Here is an 18,413-nt window from a genome sequence, read left to right as displayed (position 1 = left end):
ACAATGTAGCCTTCCTCCATACGTCGTATGAAATCACGCATTCACTGGAACAGCCATGGATGTTGCCAGATTGCGTCACAGGCATTGAAGACGCGTTCTTCTTGTGTATCCACTTCATTTACAGCGACCACATACATCGTGGTCTTTACACGTCTTCAAAGCCCCCTCCCCGACCAATTCATTCCTCATGGGAGAACCATGTTAGGTGTCGCCCAATCCTATGATGAAAATGGGCCTGAGCTCCATCCTTATAAGACCATAACGAAACACACTAGAAGGTTTATGACCAATGCTTAGACGGGAATGTATATCCCTCTTTTGTTGCATACGTCCTTTCCTAAATTATTAGAAAATCTTGATTATTATAATAATGGCAGCGGACAATACCTGCGAAGATAATGGGTTTGAGACTAATGTTTATAGGATATTTATTCTTCGTTTGTAACGTGTTGCCTTCTCTGTAAATACCGGAAACGTTTTCAAGGATATCCTGTATAATTAAAATACTACCACGCGGGATCTTACACTACCAAGAGCTGGAAGCATACTAGACGATTCATGATGGTTATCGTCATTTGCCGTCACTTACGGAGTTGGGAGCTCAAGATTAGAGCAAAAAATATTATGTAAATATTTATCTGATTTTAACACTAACAGAGATACTACCATTTGGAAGTTCTTGGTAAAACACATTTTTGTTAGTTCCTTTCGTTCGAACTGAACATAAAATATAATTAATTTTCACAAACAATCCTTTATTAAAACGGCTTCTGTTCTGAAGCTGAATGTGTGATTTGAATTCTTTACTCGCTTAGTACAAATCTTTCCAAATTTTCACCTACATAAAGTGGAATATTCTAGCCTCTCAGTCTATGAGTTAGAGTTTGCATAATTAATGTGTTACCTTACACATTTTACACAACATTTTCAAAAAATGCCACCGTGCGCTTCGATACGCATACCCGAACGCTAATGAACCGCGCTCGCCGCTCTGCATAGCATCATACAGCAAGAACATAATTCAAAATAATTTTTGATCTTCAGAGCACGAGCCAATTAAATAAAGGTTTACTTATAAAAAGTTCCTATGATTTTGTTTTACCCTTCAAGTAACAGGAATTAAAAACGCATGTTCTTAAAAATACCTCAAAATTGTTGTAATTTCTTTGAAAGCATTCAAGACAAGACTAGGCAAACAACTTGATGGCGAATTTGACACCTGTGTGAGTCCTAATTGAAGATGGAATGAATTGGATTGGTACAATGCTGGCAGTTCAGTCCAATCCAATCCATTCCAAGAATCACTATTGATCTGCAAGAGTAATATGTAGACAAGTCTTACACAATGTATTTTCACCCTCTAATTTGAAAACACAATGGAACTGGACATTTATTCATATTATATGACACGAATTGTCCGGATCCTTGGCTGAATGGTCAGCGTAGTAGCCTTTGGTACATAAGGTCCCGGACTCGATTCTAGGCTGGATCGGCCCGGAGAATTTAACCTGGTCTGCTTAAATGCTCCAGCCTGGAAACTGGGTGTATGAGTTCGTTTTAATACGCATCACCTTTTCCATAAAACATATCACACAACAGACAATCAGACGACGGGGTGCAACGCTCTCCGGCCCACAAGGAGAATAACTCTTTTCTTACAATTGGCTTTTCGTCGCACCGACACAGATAGGCCTTATGGCAACGATGGGACAGGAAAGTGCTAGGAGTGGTGGTGATTATTGTTTTAAGAGGAAGTACAACTAAGCAAACCATCCTATATATAACACTAATCAGAGAGAAAATATGGAAGGGATCCCACGCTTCGAATAATGAAGGTATCGGTCAAACGAAGACAAGGACCACGAAGGGCGTGAAAATGAAAGACTCCCTAGGCCTCAGAAACCTAATAGCGATGGGGTCGAAAAAAAAAGGGTTGACCAAGGAAGGTCGGATAGGATAGATGAAAATGAAGAGTCTGGCAAAAGTAAGTGGAAGCAATGCCAGGACTCAGCCGAGGAACACCGTGGTCGCCAACCCACGCTCCAAATTTCAGAGCCCTTGGGGCCAATTTTAGTCGCCTCGTAAGACAGGCAGGGGATACCGTGGGTGTTTCTACAATCCCCACCCACAGGGGTAAAAAGTGCTAGGAGTGAGAAGAAAGCGGCCGTGGCTTTAATTAACGTACAGCCCCGGCATTTGCCTGGTGTGAAAATGGGAAACCACGGAAAACAATCTTCGGGGCTGTCGACAGTACAGCTCGAACCCACTATCTCCAGGATGCAAGCTCACAGCTGCGCACCCCTAACTACACGGCCAAATCGCGCGGTCAGGAGAATAAACTAACCTTAAAACCAATAATCAGGAAGGGCATCCGGTCGTAAAATTAGGCTTTATCCACACGAAGTGCTAGCCCCAGATATTTGTAGATGAGGTTAATAATTATTATTATATTAATAATAATATGTAGCATACATATTATGGCAAAATAATATTGTAATATATATAATTTAATCTGACTTTGCAGAAGATCTGTATAAATTGGTGAATGATATTGAACACGTTCTTGGAGAAGCAGTAAAAGATTAAAATAAATAAATACAAAATGAAAGTAACGGAATGCAGTCGAACGAAGTAAGATGATGCAGAAAAAATTAGAATAGTAAATGAAATGTTAAAGGAAGTAGATGGATATTGTTACTTGGGTAGTATAATAACAAACGACGGCAGAATTAAGGGCATTAAATGCAAACAAGCAATATCAAGGCAGGTATTTCTTAAGAAAATAAATTTGCTCATTTCGAACATTGATATAGGAATTAGAAGTATGTTTTGAAGATATTCTTCTGGAGAGTGGCATTGCATGGAAGTGAAACATTGACATTAACTAGCTCAGAATGAAGGAGAACTTAAGATTTTAAATGTAGTACTACAGAAGAATGTTGAAGATGAAATAGGCAGATCGAATCACGAACGAAGGGATACTGAATCGTTGGCGAAATATGTTAAGATACACAGGACGTGTACACTTAGTTTTTGAGGGAACTGTAGGCGGTAGGAACGGTATCAATCACTACTGAACTGCATTTAGGGCAGTCGCCCAGATAGCAGATTCCCTATATCTTGTTTTCCTAGTTGTTTCTTAAATGATCCCAAAGAAATTGGAAATTGATTGAACATCTCCTTTGGAGAATTATTCTAATCCCTAACTCTCCTTCCTTTAAACGAATATTTGCCCCAGTTTGACCTCTTGAATTCCAACTTTATCTTCATACTGTGATCTTTCCTGAAGACACTGCTAAAACTTATTCGTCTACTGATGTCATTCCACGCCATCTCTCCACTGACAGCTCGGAACATACCACTTAATCGAGCAGCTCGTCTCCTTTCTCCCAAGTCTTCCCAGCCCAAACTCAGCAACATTTTTGTAACGCTACCCTTTTGTCGGAAATCACTCAGAACTAATCAAGCTGCTTTTCTTTGGATTTTTTCCCAGCTCTTGAATCAATAAATCCTGGTGAGAGTATATAGACTAAGGCATGAATATGATCTACAAATTACAGTCGATGTAGAATGTAGTGGCTATATAGAAATGAAAAAATTAACGCAGGATAGGGAAATAAGCAGAGCTGCATCAAGCCAGTATATGGACTTATGAACCAAACAACAACAACATGTAGCACGAATAATTACATTCTTAAGATATATTCATTTTCGAACGTTTTCCATATAACCTCCCATTTAAACGAGTGGTGAAACTTTAAATGGGATAATATGCTGACAACTGCCTTAAGCAGTGAGGCTGTATTCTCTGACAGGGAGAATACAGAGTGCTACACTCTCCGGCCCACAAGGAGAATACACTAACCTTAAAATCTAAAATCAATATGCCATGGCTTTTCTCTCGGACTCAGCGATGAATCCCATCTCTACCGTCTCAAAGGCAGTGTCCTGGAGGGTGAGACACTGGGCCGGGGATACCACCGGGGAGAAGGACCAGTACCTCGACCGGGTGGCCTCACCTGCTATGCTGAACAGGGGCCTTGTGGAGGGATGGGAGGATTGGAAGGGATAGACAAGGAAGAGGGAAGGAAGTGGACGTGGCCTTAAGTTAGGTACCATCCCGGCATTTGCCTGGAGGAGAAGTGGGAAACCACGAAAAATCACTTTGAGGATAACTAAGATGGGAATAGATCCCCCCTCCACTCAGATGACATCCCGAGGCTGAGTGGACCCCGTTCCAGACCTCGTACCTCTTTTCAAATTTGGTGGCAGAGCTGGGAATCGAACCCGGGCCTCCAGGAGTGGCAGCTAATCACACTAATCACCATATAATACTACACAGGCGGACGTCATGGGAACCTTTCAAAAGTAATTCTGTAGTTTGTATTTTATTGAGTTTTTCCTGACCGGAGTTATCAATATTGTATTTACGCCTCATGCTACGTATTTGCCCAAATTAACCATACTAGGATCTGCTGGTTTTTAGCAGTGGCGATCTATCATTGAGTGGAGTGATGTTTTCTTGCAGCCGCTAGATGGCGATTAACAAACGCCGCGATATGGCCGCAGTCCTCCCCTAATCATGCGACAAGGAAAGTCAATCAGGAGCGGACATGCAGACAAGCCTGTTTTACTCTGTACGCTTTCAGGAGCTCGATAACACAACGTGCAAAAAGCTGATGGCTATCACTTCCTTTCAGCTACTGTTTACTCATTCCCTAACAGTACTTTACTCGGCTTTTAGATTGATATCCAGGAAAGGATTTCTCAGAATCTAAAACACAGCCGACAAACCTTTTAGATGTTTTTACAATTGGCTTTACGTCGCACCGACACAGGTCTTATGGTGACGATGGGGTAGGGAAGGGGTAGGAGTGGGAGTGGGAATAAATCGGCCATGGACTTAATTATGTTACAGCCCCAGAATTTGCCTGGTATGAATATAAGAAACCACGAAAAACCATCTTCAGGGCTGCCGACAGTGTTTCGAACCCAATATCTCCCGAATGCAAGTTCACAGCTGCTCGCCCTCAAGCTCACAACCAACTCGCTCGGTTAGATATTAGTGTTTCTTCTGCCGTCATAAAGTACAACGTGCTGTTGAAGTTCTATGTGACTGTCAATTTCTTGTGTACTAACCCATTGATTGATTGCTTTTTTTTAATAGTAACTTACGTGTACCGTTCCGTTCTAATAAGTGGGCCTACTGCATCCCTCGATATATACATGTGTGTACCAAAGAAAAAGTAACCGAACAAGTGGCTACACGGTTTATGTCACGTAGCTATCCGCTTGCATTCGGCAGATAGTTGGTGCGAACTCTTCTGCCGGCAGCCCTGAAGAATGTTTTCTGTGTTTTCCAATTTTTACTCCAGACAAATGCTGGGTCTGTACCTTAATTAAATTCACGGCTGCTTCCTCTCCACTCCCAGCCCTTTCATATCCCATCGTGGCCATATGACCTATCTGCGTCCGTGCAACGTAAAGCAAATTGAAGGTAAAAAAGAAAGGTTTAGGTCACGTAATTTTCCGCTTGCATTCAGGAGATAGTTGATTCGAACTCATCTTTTGGCAGCTCTAAAGAGGCTTTTCCGTGGTTTCCCATTTTTACTGCACGTTAATGCTGGAGCTGAAACTTAATTAAGGCCACGATCCCCATCGTCGCCATAAGGCCTATCTGTGTCCGTGCAACGTAAAACGAATTGTTGTAAAAAGAAACTGTATACTAGACTTCAACCAATAATTACAAAACTATATAACTTACGGCTCGGAGTGTTGAACACTGAACGATAGACCAAGTGGTAAGATGGGGGGGGGGGGGTTGGAAATGGATATGTTACGACGGAGAATGAGATCTACCCGCTTGGATGGGCTGAGGAATGAATATGTAAGGATAGATGTGGATGCGGAATTCTGACTCCTTGGCTGAGTCATCTGCGTTCAGACCTTTAGTTCAGAGGGTCCTGGGTTCGATTCCCGGACGGGTAGTGGATTTTAATCACGTCTGATTATTTTTATGGCTCGGGGACTAGGTGTTTGTGTTTCTGTGATGCTTGACAGTGGGGTGTGTTGTCTGAATATGAAGAGGAGAGTGTTGGGACAAGCACAAACACCCAACCCTTGTGCCAGAAGATTTAAAATCCCCGACCCGGCCGGAAATAGAACCTGGGATCCTCTCAACCAAAGGCCTCAGCCAATTAGTCAGACAGAGGAATATCATAACTTTTGAAATCAAAATTGCCATTGGCCTCATTCGAACCGCGGCCGCCTTGGTTAGAAGTCAGTGATGATACCACTCGACTATCATACCCATGTATGTCTGCACAACGTATGTATGAATTCAGTGCCTATCCTCTTAATACCCAGTGTCCACATGAGAGGGCAGTTAAATGTTATTCTGTGAATATCAGTGTAGTACGATTTCTTGTAGAATATGTTCTGAAATATTGACAATTAAACATCTGCAACAGGTTTGTGAACAAGGAACGGTGCTGATGATTTAGCAGTGACAATGTCCCATACTGTTCTTGTCAGAATGTGCATTCAGTATGTGAAGGAGGAATATTTTAAATATTACATAAATATTTCTATAATGATTAGACATTCCTTTCTAGGGTTTTCTTGGTCCTACAAGTTAGAAAACTGACGTTCGGTACTTGATTAATTTTAAAATAACATTTTCTAAACGGCTCTTTTGTAGTTTGTTCTAACTGCCGATACAGCTTCGGACTCAGAATATACTGATGAATAATATGAACAACATATTCTCAACATTATTTCAAATATAGCAATAATTTGTTTTTTTCCATATAAGTTAACATTAGGTCAGAAATCGCACAGATCTTTGTATCACGTATGTGGAAAAGAAAATTTGGTAGGGTAAAAGGAACAGCTAGTGTTATAGATGGACATAATGACAGTATCGGAACTCCAGAAAGTGATATTATTGTATTCATACCCAAATGTGGGTGACAAGTCTGAAGAGGATAAAAGAAATTCCAGTGATTGGCTTGAATTATTCCATCCAAATCCTGAATAACCATGTATCCCAAACTCTCTGATGCAACAGCGTACAGTATGTCAAATGTGGTAACCAACTCAAAATTACTTTTAATAATAATCTTGCCTTTAAGTATACTTTGTCCTCAAGGGCAAACTCCAGCTGGGGAAAGTCGATATACATAAATAAATAAATAAATAAATAAATAAATAAATAAATAAATAAATAAATAAATAAATAAATAAATAAATAAATAAATAAATAAATAAATAAATAAATAAAATATTCCCTGCAATCAAAAACTACGTATAACGGTTGAAGATGTCGCGCTGACCACATGGATCTCCAACGTTTTGCAGGTCATCAAGCTGGACAGCCAAGGCCCTCTTTGGTCTGTATGAGCCACACGACTCCTTTTGTATGTTTGATAGTCATGAAAAATGATGTCAAAATTCCCTTGGGAAATCAAATGATACTAAATATGTATTATATGTCTCTCGGTTGTTTAGCCTTCGTGGCTCACGCGGCAGCGCGTCGGCCCCTCACCGTTGGGTTCCGTGGTTCAAATTCCGGTCACTCCATATGAGATTTGTATAAATAAAGCGGATGCGAAAGAGATTTTTCTCCGGGTACTCCGGTTTTCCCTGTCATCTTTCCTTCCAGCAACAGTATCCAGCATCATTTCATTTCATCTGTCGATCATTAATCATTGCTCCAGAGGAGTGTGACAGGCTTCGGCAGCCGGCACTATTACTAACCTCGAAGCAAGCTGGGGGCTTCATTCGTTCCATCCCTGTCACGGTCAATGAGTGGAAAACGGGTTGTAGGTTATGTTATATGTCCGCAGGTTAAATCATCCATCAACGATTGCTAGGTAACATCGCGTTCCACATTTTATATCCCTAACTTCAGATGGCCTGTCATAAGATACTACTACACTCAATAAGTTCGTTGACTGGCGCCTACAGTGCAGGCAACACGGCGTTCACTCATGTAAGCCACTATATAACTTCTTGGACTGGCGCTTACAGTGTAGGCAACACGGTATACACGTATGTATGTAGTACAGTTAATATGTGTTGGACTGGCGCTAACAGCTGAAGGATTTCATAGTCTCCCGACGTGTCATTTTGTGTCTTTTTACTATCGTGGTTATCTGGTAAATTTTGACTTGATCATCTCAAACGTTCCGTCGGCGAGTTTTCCTGATTTTTGGCAGAACTTGAAATTTGTCCGTTGCTCTAACTACGACATTCTCAAGTCCCACCGCTGACACTTTACAACAGAGACTGTAGTTCTGCTTATAACTGCCTCTTGCTGGGACTACTGAAGAGCTGTGGGGTGCACCACAACGATACTGGACGGCCAGTCCGTCTACTATGCACTATTACTGTTGCTAGGTAACATTTTGTACCGTTAATTTCAGATGACGCCCAACCAGGAGGCATATTGCCAAAAATATATCTTATAGCTGGGGGTCCCCTGAAAACACGCGTTACAGAAGATAGCGTGACGGAAGTGTAATCCTAGAAAACGTGCAGGCTGTGACATAGGGTATTGATGGATGGCCTGACAATGGCTAGTGGTCATTTGAAATTAGCAGCCGTTGATGGAGGGCCAAGATACGTATTTATGATGATTTCATTTTCGCAAATGGAAAAGTGGTTCCTTTTTAATGTCAATACTGAGGAACAGAACATGAATTCAAGGAAAATTTCGAAGAACTTGACTTGAGATACTCTTAACCTTTTGTGACACATTAGTTAATCTTCACGGCTACAGAGACGGGTCTTGTTATTTCTAAGATTACAGTCCACTTTGCCCGCTCACAGATATTTCAAAATTCCTTCCCTCTTTCCCTTTCATGAGAAATACGCATTCATCTTCACCCTGCGCCTTCTGGAGTAACAAGAAATTCTTTACCTTGCCGCACTTTGAAACAGGAATTCCAGAAGCAATGATTTGAGTCCGCTCCATTAATCAAGCAGCCGGCTGCACTATCCGATAGATCGGCCCTCACCCTGCAAGATCTTATCCTCTTCACATAACTCATCCTCGCACGAGGAATTCATTAGCTCAAAATACATGTGAGGGCTACAGGAGAAGAAAATATGGTTCTTGGTCACGAAGTTGAGCCTGTGAACATAGCAAATAGCTTGAGAGTGCCTCAGCAATATTAACCTCCTCCCAAGTCTGTCCAAATGAATTTCCGTCATCGTTTTACACATTAATAGTTTGACAATCATTCAATAAATCACCACTAATCTGCATTTAGGGAAGTAGCCCAGTTGGCGGATTACATATCTGTAGTTTTCCTTGCCTTTTCTTAAATGATTGCAAAGAAAGTTGCAAGTTTAGAGATTTCTTCTCATTTTAATACTTTTTTTAAAGTTTGGCTTCACGTCGCACAGACACAGATAGGTGTTATAGCGACGAAGGGGTAGGAAACGGATAGGAGTGGGAAGGAAGCGGCCGTGGCCTTAATTAAGGTACAGCTCCTGGTGTGAAAAAGGGAAACCATCCTTAGGGCTGCAACAGCGGGGTTTTAACCCACTATCTCCCGCATATAAGCTCAAAGCCGCGCGTCCCTAAACGCATAGCCAACTTGCTCGGTAATATAGTTATTAAATTACTTCAGGATGACAAACGTGAGGATTTATGTGGATTAAATATAGATAATTACAGGCAACAAAGATATTTATATTGATATTCAGGGTGTAATGAGAATTTATAGTGGAATGAATTATTTGTTTAAATTTGTTACAGGGATTATATAAGGTTGCAATATTTCACCACTACCGATCATCAACATAAATAAAATCGTAATGACCGTGTGTCTGTACATTGAGTATTTTGGCGAAATTTCCCTACAGTTATCCCTTTCAGCTGTAATAATGACCATCTGCATACTTTTAGCTTTGGTGTCTGTCTGTCTGTCTGTTTTCCGGTTTGTCTGTTTATTTGTTGGTCTGAGTTCTTATAACTTGAAAACTACTGAATATATTTCTACCAAAGTTGCTATTTAGAATCCACCTGTCCTAGGGAGGTTTTATGGCCAATATTATTTCTGAATACCTAAATTTACTGGAGATTTATTCGAAAAAGAAACCATCCCTTTCTAACAAAAAATCTCATGTGCATCATTTCGATGGGAGGATTAATAAGGGTGATATCATGAACGGTCGGTTTTTCAGGCTAAGTCCATCAGACATATCCCAAATGTATTGTACGTGGAGCAGATTTCTCATCTATCTATATAAATAAAATCATAACGACCATGTGTCTGTACATTGACTATTTTGGCGAAATTTTCGTACAACTATCCGTTTAAAGGGTAATAATTACCATCTGCATATTTTCTGGCTTTAGTTTCCTGAAATTTGTACCGCCCTCCCCTAAAATAAAGAATGTGGTACAATCTGGCAGACGAGCTAGAAAATTGAAATTTGGCAAATTATACATTTTAACCTGTAACCGACGGAAAACTTCCAAGATCTTAGATTTTTTAACTTTTTATCCCCGAAGAATATCGAAATATCGAGGCAATTCTAATGACTGTGCGGAGCTTTGTTTCGAGGTATTGCTTGGCTAAACGGTAGCCAACTCGCTCGGTAATATAGGCACAGTCTCTGCTCAAATTGGAGCGATCTACAACTTTGGTCCTATGGTTTTTGTCGCATCTCTATCCTTTGTATGTTAGATTTGCCTCTATTTCTCAATAGTAGGTAAATTTTGCACCTTTTACACGCATAATTCGTACTTTGAATCACTTACAGGAAAGACAGAATCACCAAATTCTACACGATCATTTGCCCACATAGTAGCCATGTGTGAGCCAAATGCTATGTTTGTAGCTGTCACATATATATCCGAAAAGTAATGCACTGTGAGATAATATTACCCAAATTTCGCCCTATTCACCGTTCCTTACTCAATCTGACCTATGAATAGATGAGATACGAGAAAATATCATAGGACCAGCCATTTAGACCACTACATACGGCGTCTTATGGTACAATCCGTTTGTCGATATGACGTATCGTTTAACAGCAGTTAATCTGTAAATGAAGATCTGCAATATTTTAGTATGTCGATATATATATTGATTTCGATTTGTAGCGATCAAGAAAGTGTGTGTCTGCTGTTGTAATCAGTACTCTCCACATCGACTTTGAATGGCAGTAGGCATGGAGTCCTTTTCCAACTCCTGTATAAGTGACATTAGTAACGAAGGCCCACCATTATAAAGAATAATTCCCTTCTCGATGTCACTTGCAGAAGGCAAGGTAGCGTGCAATTTTGATCAAAACTCCCCTACCCGATTGCGTTTGGCTGTGGGCAAGGGTGCCCGCCATTATGAATAAATATACCCATCTAAAATGTGACTGGCATTAGGCATAATGGCCTGCTGTTTTAATGGAAACTCGCCAACTCAGTGTGACTGGCAGTAAGCTGGCTGGCATTAGGAAAAGGGGCCTGTCATTATAGTGATAACAGCACAATAGAATTTTGACTGGCAGTAGGGAAGTTGCCCGGCATTATAATTTTTTCTATTTGTTTTACGTTGCACAGACACAGATATGTCTTATGGCAACGATGGGAGAGGAAAGGCCTAGGAATAGGAAGGAAGCGGCCGTGGCCCTAGTTAAGGTACAGCCCCAGCATTTGCCAGGTGTGAAAATGGGAAACCACAGAAACCCATCTTCATGGCTGCCGACAGTGGGGCTCGAACCCACTATCTCCCGAATACTGGATACTGGCCCCACTTAAGCGACTGCAGCTATCGAGCTCGGTGCATTATAATAAAAACTCTTCAACTGTAATATGTAATTGTGACCCCGCATTAGGCGATGGGGCCTGCAGTTATAATGTAAACTTCCCAACTCCATTGTGAATTGCAATAGGCAATTGAGCCTGCCGTTATCATCACTACTCCTCAATTCACACTTTACATTGGAAACAACGTATGGGGACCTCTCCGTGTAGTTTCTGGGATAACGCTCAGAGACATGCAATTTAAAAATCTCATTCACTGTATGTACAGTGATTTACTTCGATTTCCCTATACAATGTAAAATACCGCAGAGAAGCACGGGTACATTTGCTAGTTTTGAAATAAAATTTCTGTAACGTAACGCGGAAGTGCAGCCGTAGCAAACGTGCAGGCAGTGATGAAAGGTATGGATGAATGGTGAGACAACGTTACCTAGCAACCGTGCAGGTATGTCTTATGGCTGGTTGCCATCGGAATTTAGTAGCCACTGATGAATGGCCATGACCGTGAAAAATATTTATGATCATTTGATTTTCACGAAGGGAAAATTGTTCTCTTTTCTTTTTACATGAATCATTAAACGAAAGGTACAAAATGTTGGTATGCTTCGGGCTATCAGTGGTGATTTGGCGTGGAATGACATAAGTAGAAGAACAAGCTTTAGTTCAGCTTTTAAAAGTGGGAGAGATTATAATATGAAGATAAAGTTAGAATTCAAGAGTTGATTGAGGCAAATATTCATTTATAGGACGAGAAGTAAGGGGTTGGAACAATTATCAAGGGAAATGTTCGATAAATTTCCAAGTTGGTTGAAAATATTTAAGGAAAAATCTAGGCAAACAGTGTGCGTACTCTTCCAGTCGGATAGGAAAACGAAAAAAGTTATAGATAATAATAATGGCATGTAGTCTCCGAAGAGGTCTGATGCAGTTCTTTCGAGTTGACGCTGTATAGGCGACCTGCGCGTCTGTAAGGATGGGGTCCTGCCTGTGATGAATTCTAATCATAAATACGGCACAAACACTCAGCCCCCGGGCCATCGGAATTAACCAATGAAGGTTGAAATCGCCACCTGGCTGGTAATCAAACCTAGGACCCTCTGGACCAAAGGCCAGCACGTTAACCATTTAGCCATGGAGCCGGACACGAATCTAATTGTGGCAAAGCTTATGCACTGAACTGCTAGAGTCGACAAGGTTGAATGTCTTGAATTTTGGAATGCATAGCTGCTCATTGTTATTATCAAATACTAGACAAGCATTACACAACAGATAATCCTTTAAAGTAGATCATCCTTAAATGACTTGATGATCACCCTCAATCACTTATTTCACCAAGGAGGAAATTGGTGAAATAGGGTGGAAACTTTTGCCACCCCGTAACTACAGTTCTTACATGGCACCTTTCGACTGTCATCTTTTCGATTATTTGGAGGAACAGTTTCGAGACTAATGCTAAGCGATGGCGGTGGACATAATAGAAGCAGAGCGTCAATGTCTTTGGCCTGTTGGAACACATTTCTACCGCTAAGTTATTTTCAGCCTAGCAGAATGGTGGGGAAAATGTACACAAAGAAATGGAAAGTTTGTTGATAAGCGAGAAAGAAAACTTGAAATTAAGACGACAAATGATGTTTGTCAAAGAAATCAAATCCTGATTTATAAAAGAGTCTTTTTCATTAGTAAAGCCCGGATTTGTATGGGCAATCAAATAATAAAATATACATGTAAGTAAAGGCGCGCTCGCTTCGCCCGGAAGGACGTGGGTTCGAATCCCCTACAGGAAGTGGTAAAATTATAGAAATTATATCTCCCCTTCCGGAGGTGAACATGGCCCTGAGGTTCACTCATCCTATGCCAAAAATGAGTACTAGTTTAATTCCTGGGAGCAAAGGCGACCGGATGTAGGGCTAACAACTCTACCCCATCAAGTGCCGAGGTTACGGATAGTGGAAGCCTTTACCTTCCACCCTTCCAAGGGCCTTCATGGCCTGTACGGAGATTACTTTGCTTTGCTTTGCTTTACATATGAATATGCGCGAACTACGTAAAAAACATGCACCGTAAAAAAAAGAACATAAATAAAACTATCTTGTGTAAAGGGAAATCTTACTTTATTCTTGTCTGTTAAAGTATATCGCCGCGGTGCTTGGAAGAACCTGCTATGTGATAATATTTCAGCATAGAACTCTGACCAGGAAGGTTCTGCCGTCTAAGGTTCAGTATTGTCTGAATTGTATCAACGAATTATCGTTCCAAGCTACATGTGCTGCGGGCCAGTATTTCTCCCCTCAACATTGTCACATCATGGTATTTCGAGCAGGACCATCGTCCTGATTTCGAGGCACAACGATGATGTAAAGAAAGTTTCCTTGCCTGGTATCGATTAAATTTGGTTTCGCTCTACGACAACGCCTGTAGATTTCCTAGTTACACTCCTAATGTTAGCTGAGTTATATTATTTCACAACAAGCATGGGCACTGCTTCGTTCTTCAGACATTTGATAATACACTGACTGACAGTGACAATGCAACACCAAGGAGGAGTGGTTCGAAAGGGATGAAAGTTGGGGAAAAAACAGAGACGGCACGGATGAATAATTGATGTTTATTTCAAACCGATATGCAGGTTACACAATGCGCACGGCATCGACTCAGTAGGATGTAGGACCACCGCGAGCGGCGATGCACGCAGAAACACGTCGAGGTACAGAGTCAATAAGAGTGCGGATGGTGTCCTGAGGGATGGTTCTCCATTCTCTGTCAACCATTTGCCACAGTTGGTCGTCCGTACGAGGCTGGGGCAGAGTTTGCAAACGGCGTCCAATGAGATCCCACACGTGTTCGATTGGTGAGAGATCCGGAGAGTACGCTGGCCACGGAAGCATCTGTACACCTCGTAGAGCCTGTTGGGAGATGCGAGCAGTGTGTGGGCGGGCATTATCCTGCTGAAACAGAGCATTGGGAAGCCCCTGAAGGTACGGGAGTGCCACCGGCCGCAGCACATGCTGCACGTAGCGGTGGGCATTTAACGTGCCTTGAATACGCACTAGAGGTGACGTGGAATCATACGCAATAGCGCCCCAAACTATGATGCCGCGTTGTCTAGCGGTAGGGCGCTCCACAGTTACTGCCGGATTTGACCTTTCTCCACGCCGACGCCACACTCGTCTGCGGTGACTATCACTGACAGAACAGAAGCGTGACTCATCGGAGAACACAACGTTCCGCCATTCCCTCATCCAAGTCGCTCTAGCCCGGCACCATGCCAGGCGTGCACGTCTATGCTGCGGAGTCAATGGTAGTCTTCTGAGCGGACGCCGGGAGTGCAGGCCTCCTTCAACCAATCGACGGGAAATTGTTCTGGTCGATATTGGAACAGCCAGGGTGTCTTGCACATGCTGAAGAATGGCGGTTGACGTGGCGTGCGGGGCTGCCACCGCTTGGCGGCGGATGCGCCGATCCTCGCGTGCTGACGTCACTCGGGCTGCGCCTGGACCCCTCGCACGTGCCACATGTCCCTGCGCCAACCATCTTCGCCACAGGCGCTGCACCGTGGACACATCCCTATGGGTATCGGCTGCGATTTGACGAAGCGACCAACCTGCCCTTCTCAGCCCGATCACTATACCCCTCGTAAAGTCGTCTGTCTGCTGGAAATGCCTCCGTTGACGGCGGCCTGGCATTCTTAGCTATACACGTGTCCTGTGGCACACGAGAACACGTTCTACAATGACTGTCGGCTGAGAAATCACGGTACGAAGTGGGCCATTCGCCAACGCCGTGTCCCATTTATCGTTCGCTACGTGCGCAGCACAGCGGCGCATTTCACATCATGAGCATACCTCAGTGACGTCAGTCTACCCTGCAATTGGCATAAAGTTCTGACCACTCCTTCTTGGTGTTGCATTTGCTCTGTCAGTCAGTGTATTTTGTTACTTTTAGTTCTATACAAAATTGATTGAAAATATTCTATTGATTAAAGTTTTAGTGACTAGGTTATAACAGAGGAGAGGCAAGTAGTAATTTTATATGTAAGTAAATATTTTGGAATTAAAACATTCATTTCCTCCCTGAATATACATTTGTATGCCCTATCAAACATTGGCCAAATTATCTGTGAAGGTTTAACTTACGAAATATAGTGATACTTCTTAATAGCGAACACCATTTTGGATTTAAAAATGTCCGTTATGAAGAAGTGTTCACAATTAGGAATTTGGCGCACATTTTTAACATAAATACTAACACTTGTAGTCCTGGAATGAACAATGTTACATCAATATAAAGTAAACGTAATAAAGAAATACAAGACATATTGTGTGCGATACATTAATAGAGTACAGTAATACAGTACGGTAAAACTTCTAGATCAAAAAATAAAATCATGACATTACGAGAGATTTGTCATGTGAAAGCTCCTTATTTTCTAGGTGAATTTCCACGTCTGAAATAATTAAAAGTTCCTCTGAATCCCCACTATGGATAAAGTACTTGTTCACTTCTCTCAAACGTTTAACGGCAAACTGACATGAAATAAGTCTCATTCACATCCACGAAGTTGATTCGGGGAGGAGAAGGCTCTTACTTACAACTTAGTAGCACTTGTAGTCCTTACTTATAACTGGTCGTAAGCAAACTACTGTACCTCCGACACCCTCATTCTTCAATTGATACATCTCTCAAAAACTTTCACAGAGCATAATTAGCGATTTACATTCCACAGTGGTTCACAACCTCAAATCGATATACTGTAATTCTATTTTTATTTCTCAAATTTATTCTATTCTTATCCGTTACACATAACATTTTATCCCATAATACTTATTTTAATGTGTTTGCGTCCGTTACTGAGGATTTCAACTATTCAGAAGCAATCTTTCGATTTATTCCCTTGCATTTCTGCTGGGGAATCAAAATTGTCCGTTATCTGAAAGAGTCGCTATTCAGAAGTGTCTGGTAGGAGATATTTCACTGTTTGGTCACCACATACCTCCATTTTACATACGTGCATTTTGCATCCAAATCCGGACTTTGCTCATTACTTTCAGTACAAATCTTGTAGTCGTCCCTGAAATAAATATTAACCAATGTACAGAAATTACTCCTATGAAATGTACGTTTTAGTGATATTATTTCTCTTCTTTTTGCAGAGTGAAGAACTGGGCAATCAAATTCGGAGTTGGCCTGTGGGAATTCAGCCGTCAGTTTACGAAGATGGTTGAAATCCAGAATGTAAGTACTGAGCACACAGACCGCTCGTGTCACTGATGTATGGTCCTATTGCATCGTTAGTGGAAACTTCCATCACTCATTCTTTGTGATGTGCTTACTTCGTCAAAACTAGAATATTTCATTACTTGAGTTATTGCACAAATATGTTTTCAAAGTTTAGATATAGTCTTAGCTCTCCATTCCCTTTGTATGTTACGGATTATCCATACGTAGAACATTTTAACTTACCAAATATTTGGTGCTATATTTAGCTTGAATGTTAGTATTTTTTTTTACTGGTTAAGAGACAAGAAATAAGTTATTGCCTGTCAAGTGTTACATGACATAACTTGTGAGGAGATTATTATTTATATTGCAGGATCTTTAGGTATGGCTTGTTATTTAAAGAATTGCCGGATCATTTTGATGCTTATCTGCATATTTAAGGCCAGTTGCCCTTCTAGATACCAAATTGTGTTTTAGGTGAAATCTCCCCCCAAAGTATCTGGTTTAAATCATTGATTGTTAGAGTGGTAAGTATGCATCTTGCTTACTGTGCTCACGTATTCATATATAACATGTAATATTTTAATATATTTCTTATCTATTTTTACTTATTTTATGAATTCCTTATATCAGCTTTATTCTACAACCGATTCCGGCTCCATGACTAAATGGTTAGCGTGGTGGCCTTTGCTCACAGGGATCCCGGGTTCGATTTCCATCATGGTCGGGAATGTTCACCATTATTGATTAATTGCTCTTGCACGGGGGCTAGGTGTATAAGTCTTCTTCATCATCATTTCATCCTTATCACGATGCGCAGGTCGCTACGCGCGTCAAATCAAAAGACCTGCACCTGGCGAGCCGAACATGTCCTTGAACACTCCTGCCACTAAAAAGCATACGCCATTTTATTTCATTTTTTCTACAGCCGAAACCGGATCCTGAGATTAAGTATTCAGACCTCTAAAAATGTCTCGAAGTTCTCAGTTGTATATATTTTGTTAAGCGACATTTTTCAGTCAGATTGATACCGATCTTAGTAAGCAAGTGGATACATTTTGCATTAAGGTCCAAAAGGAAGCAGCACAGTTTGTTCTGGGTGATTAACGACGAACGAGTAGTTTTACTAAAATTTTACAACCTTTGCTTTGGAAAGACTTGGGAGTAAGGAGATGAGCTACTCGTCTAAGTGGTATGTTCCGAGTTTTCAGTGGAGAGTTAGTATATCATGAGTAGGTGAATAATTGAGTGGAGTTTTTTAAAGCAGGAAAGATCATAATATTATGGTAAACTTGGACTTAAAAGGACAAACTGGGGCAAATATTCGTTCAGAGGGTGAGGAATTAGGGACTGGAATAATTTACCAAGGGATATGCTCGATAAGTTTCCAATTTCTTTGAAATAATTTAAGAGAATTTTA

At 41.2% G+C, this 18,413-nt stretch overlaps 1 protein-coding gene across 1 annotated transcript in view; it reads left to right on the top strand.

Annotated features, from left to right (window-relative positions):
* The window catches only part of stol (stolid), a 1,115,479-nt gene that overhangs the window by 468,546 nt on the left and 628,520 nt on the right, over positions 1-18,413 (top strand). Inside the window, exon 2 of the mRNA XM_067146569.2 lies at positions 16,927-17,008. Coding sequence (XP_067002670.2) covers positions 16,927-17,008 — 82 coding nt within the window. The remainder of the gene's footprint in view (positions 1-16,926; positions 17,009-18,413) is intronic.

This window comes from Anabrus simplex, chromosome 4 (genome assembly GCF_040414725.1).
Source record: "Anabrus simplex isolate iqAnaSimp1 chromosome 4, ASM4041472v1, whole genome shotgun sequence".
In the NCBI taxonomy this organism is placed as follows: domain Eukaryota; kingdom Metazoa; phylum Arthropoda; class Insecta; order Orthoptera; family Tettigoniidae; genus Anabrus; species Anabrus simplex.
Note: the sequence above shows the minus strand (reverse complement) of the source record. Positions and strands in the feature narration are given on the sequence as shown.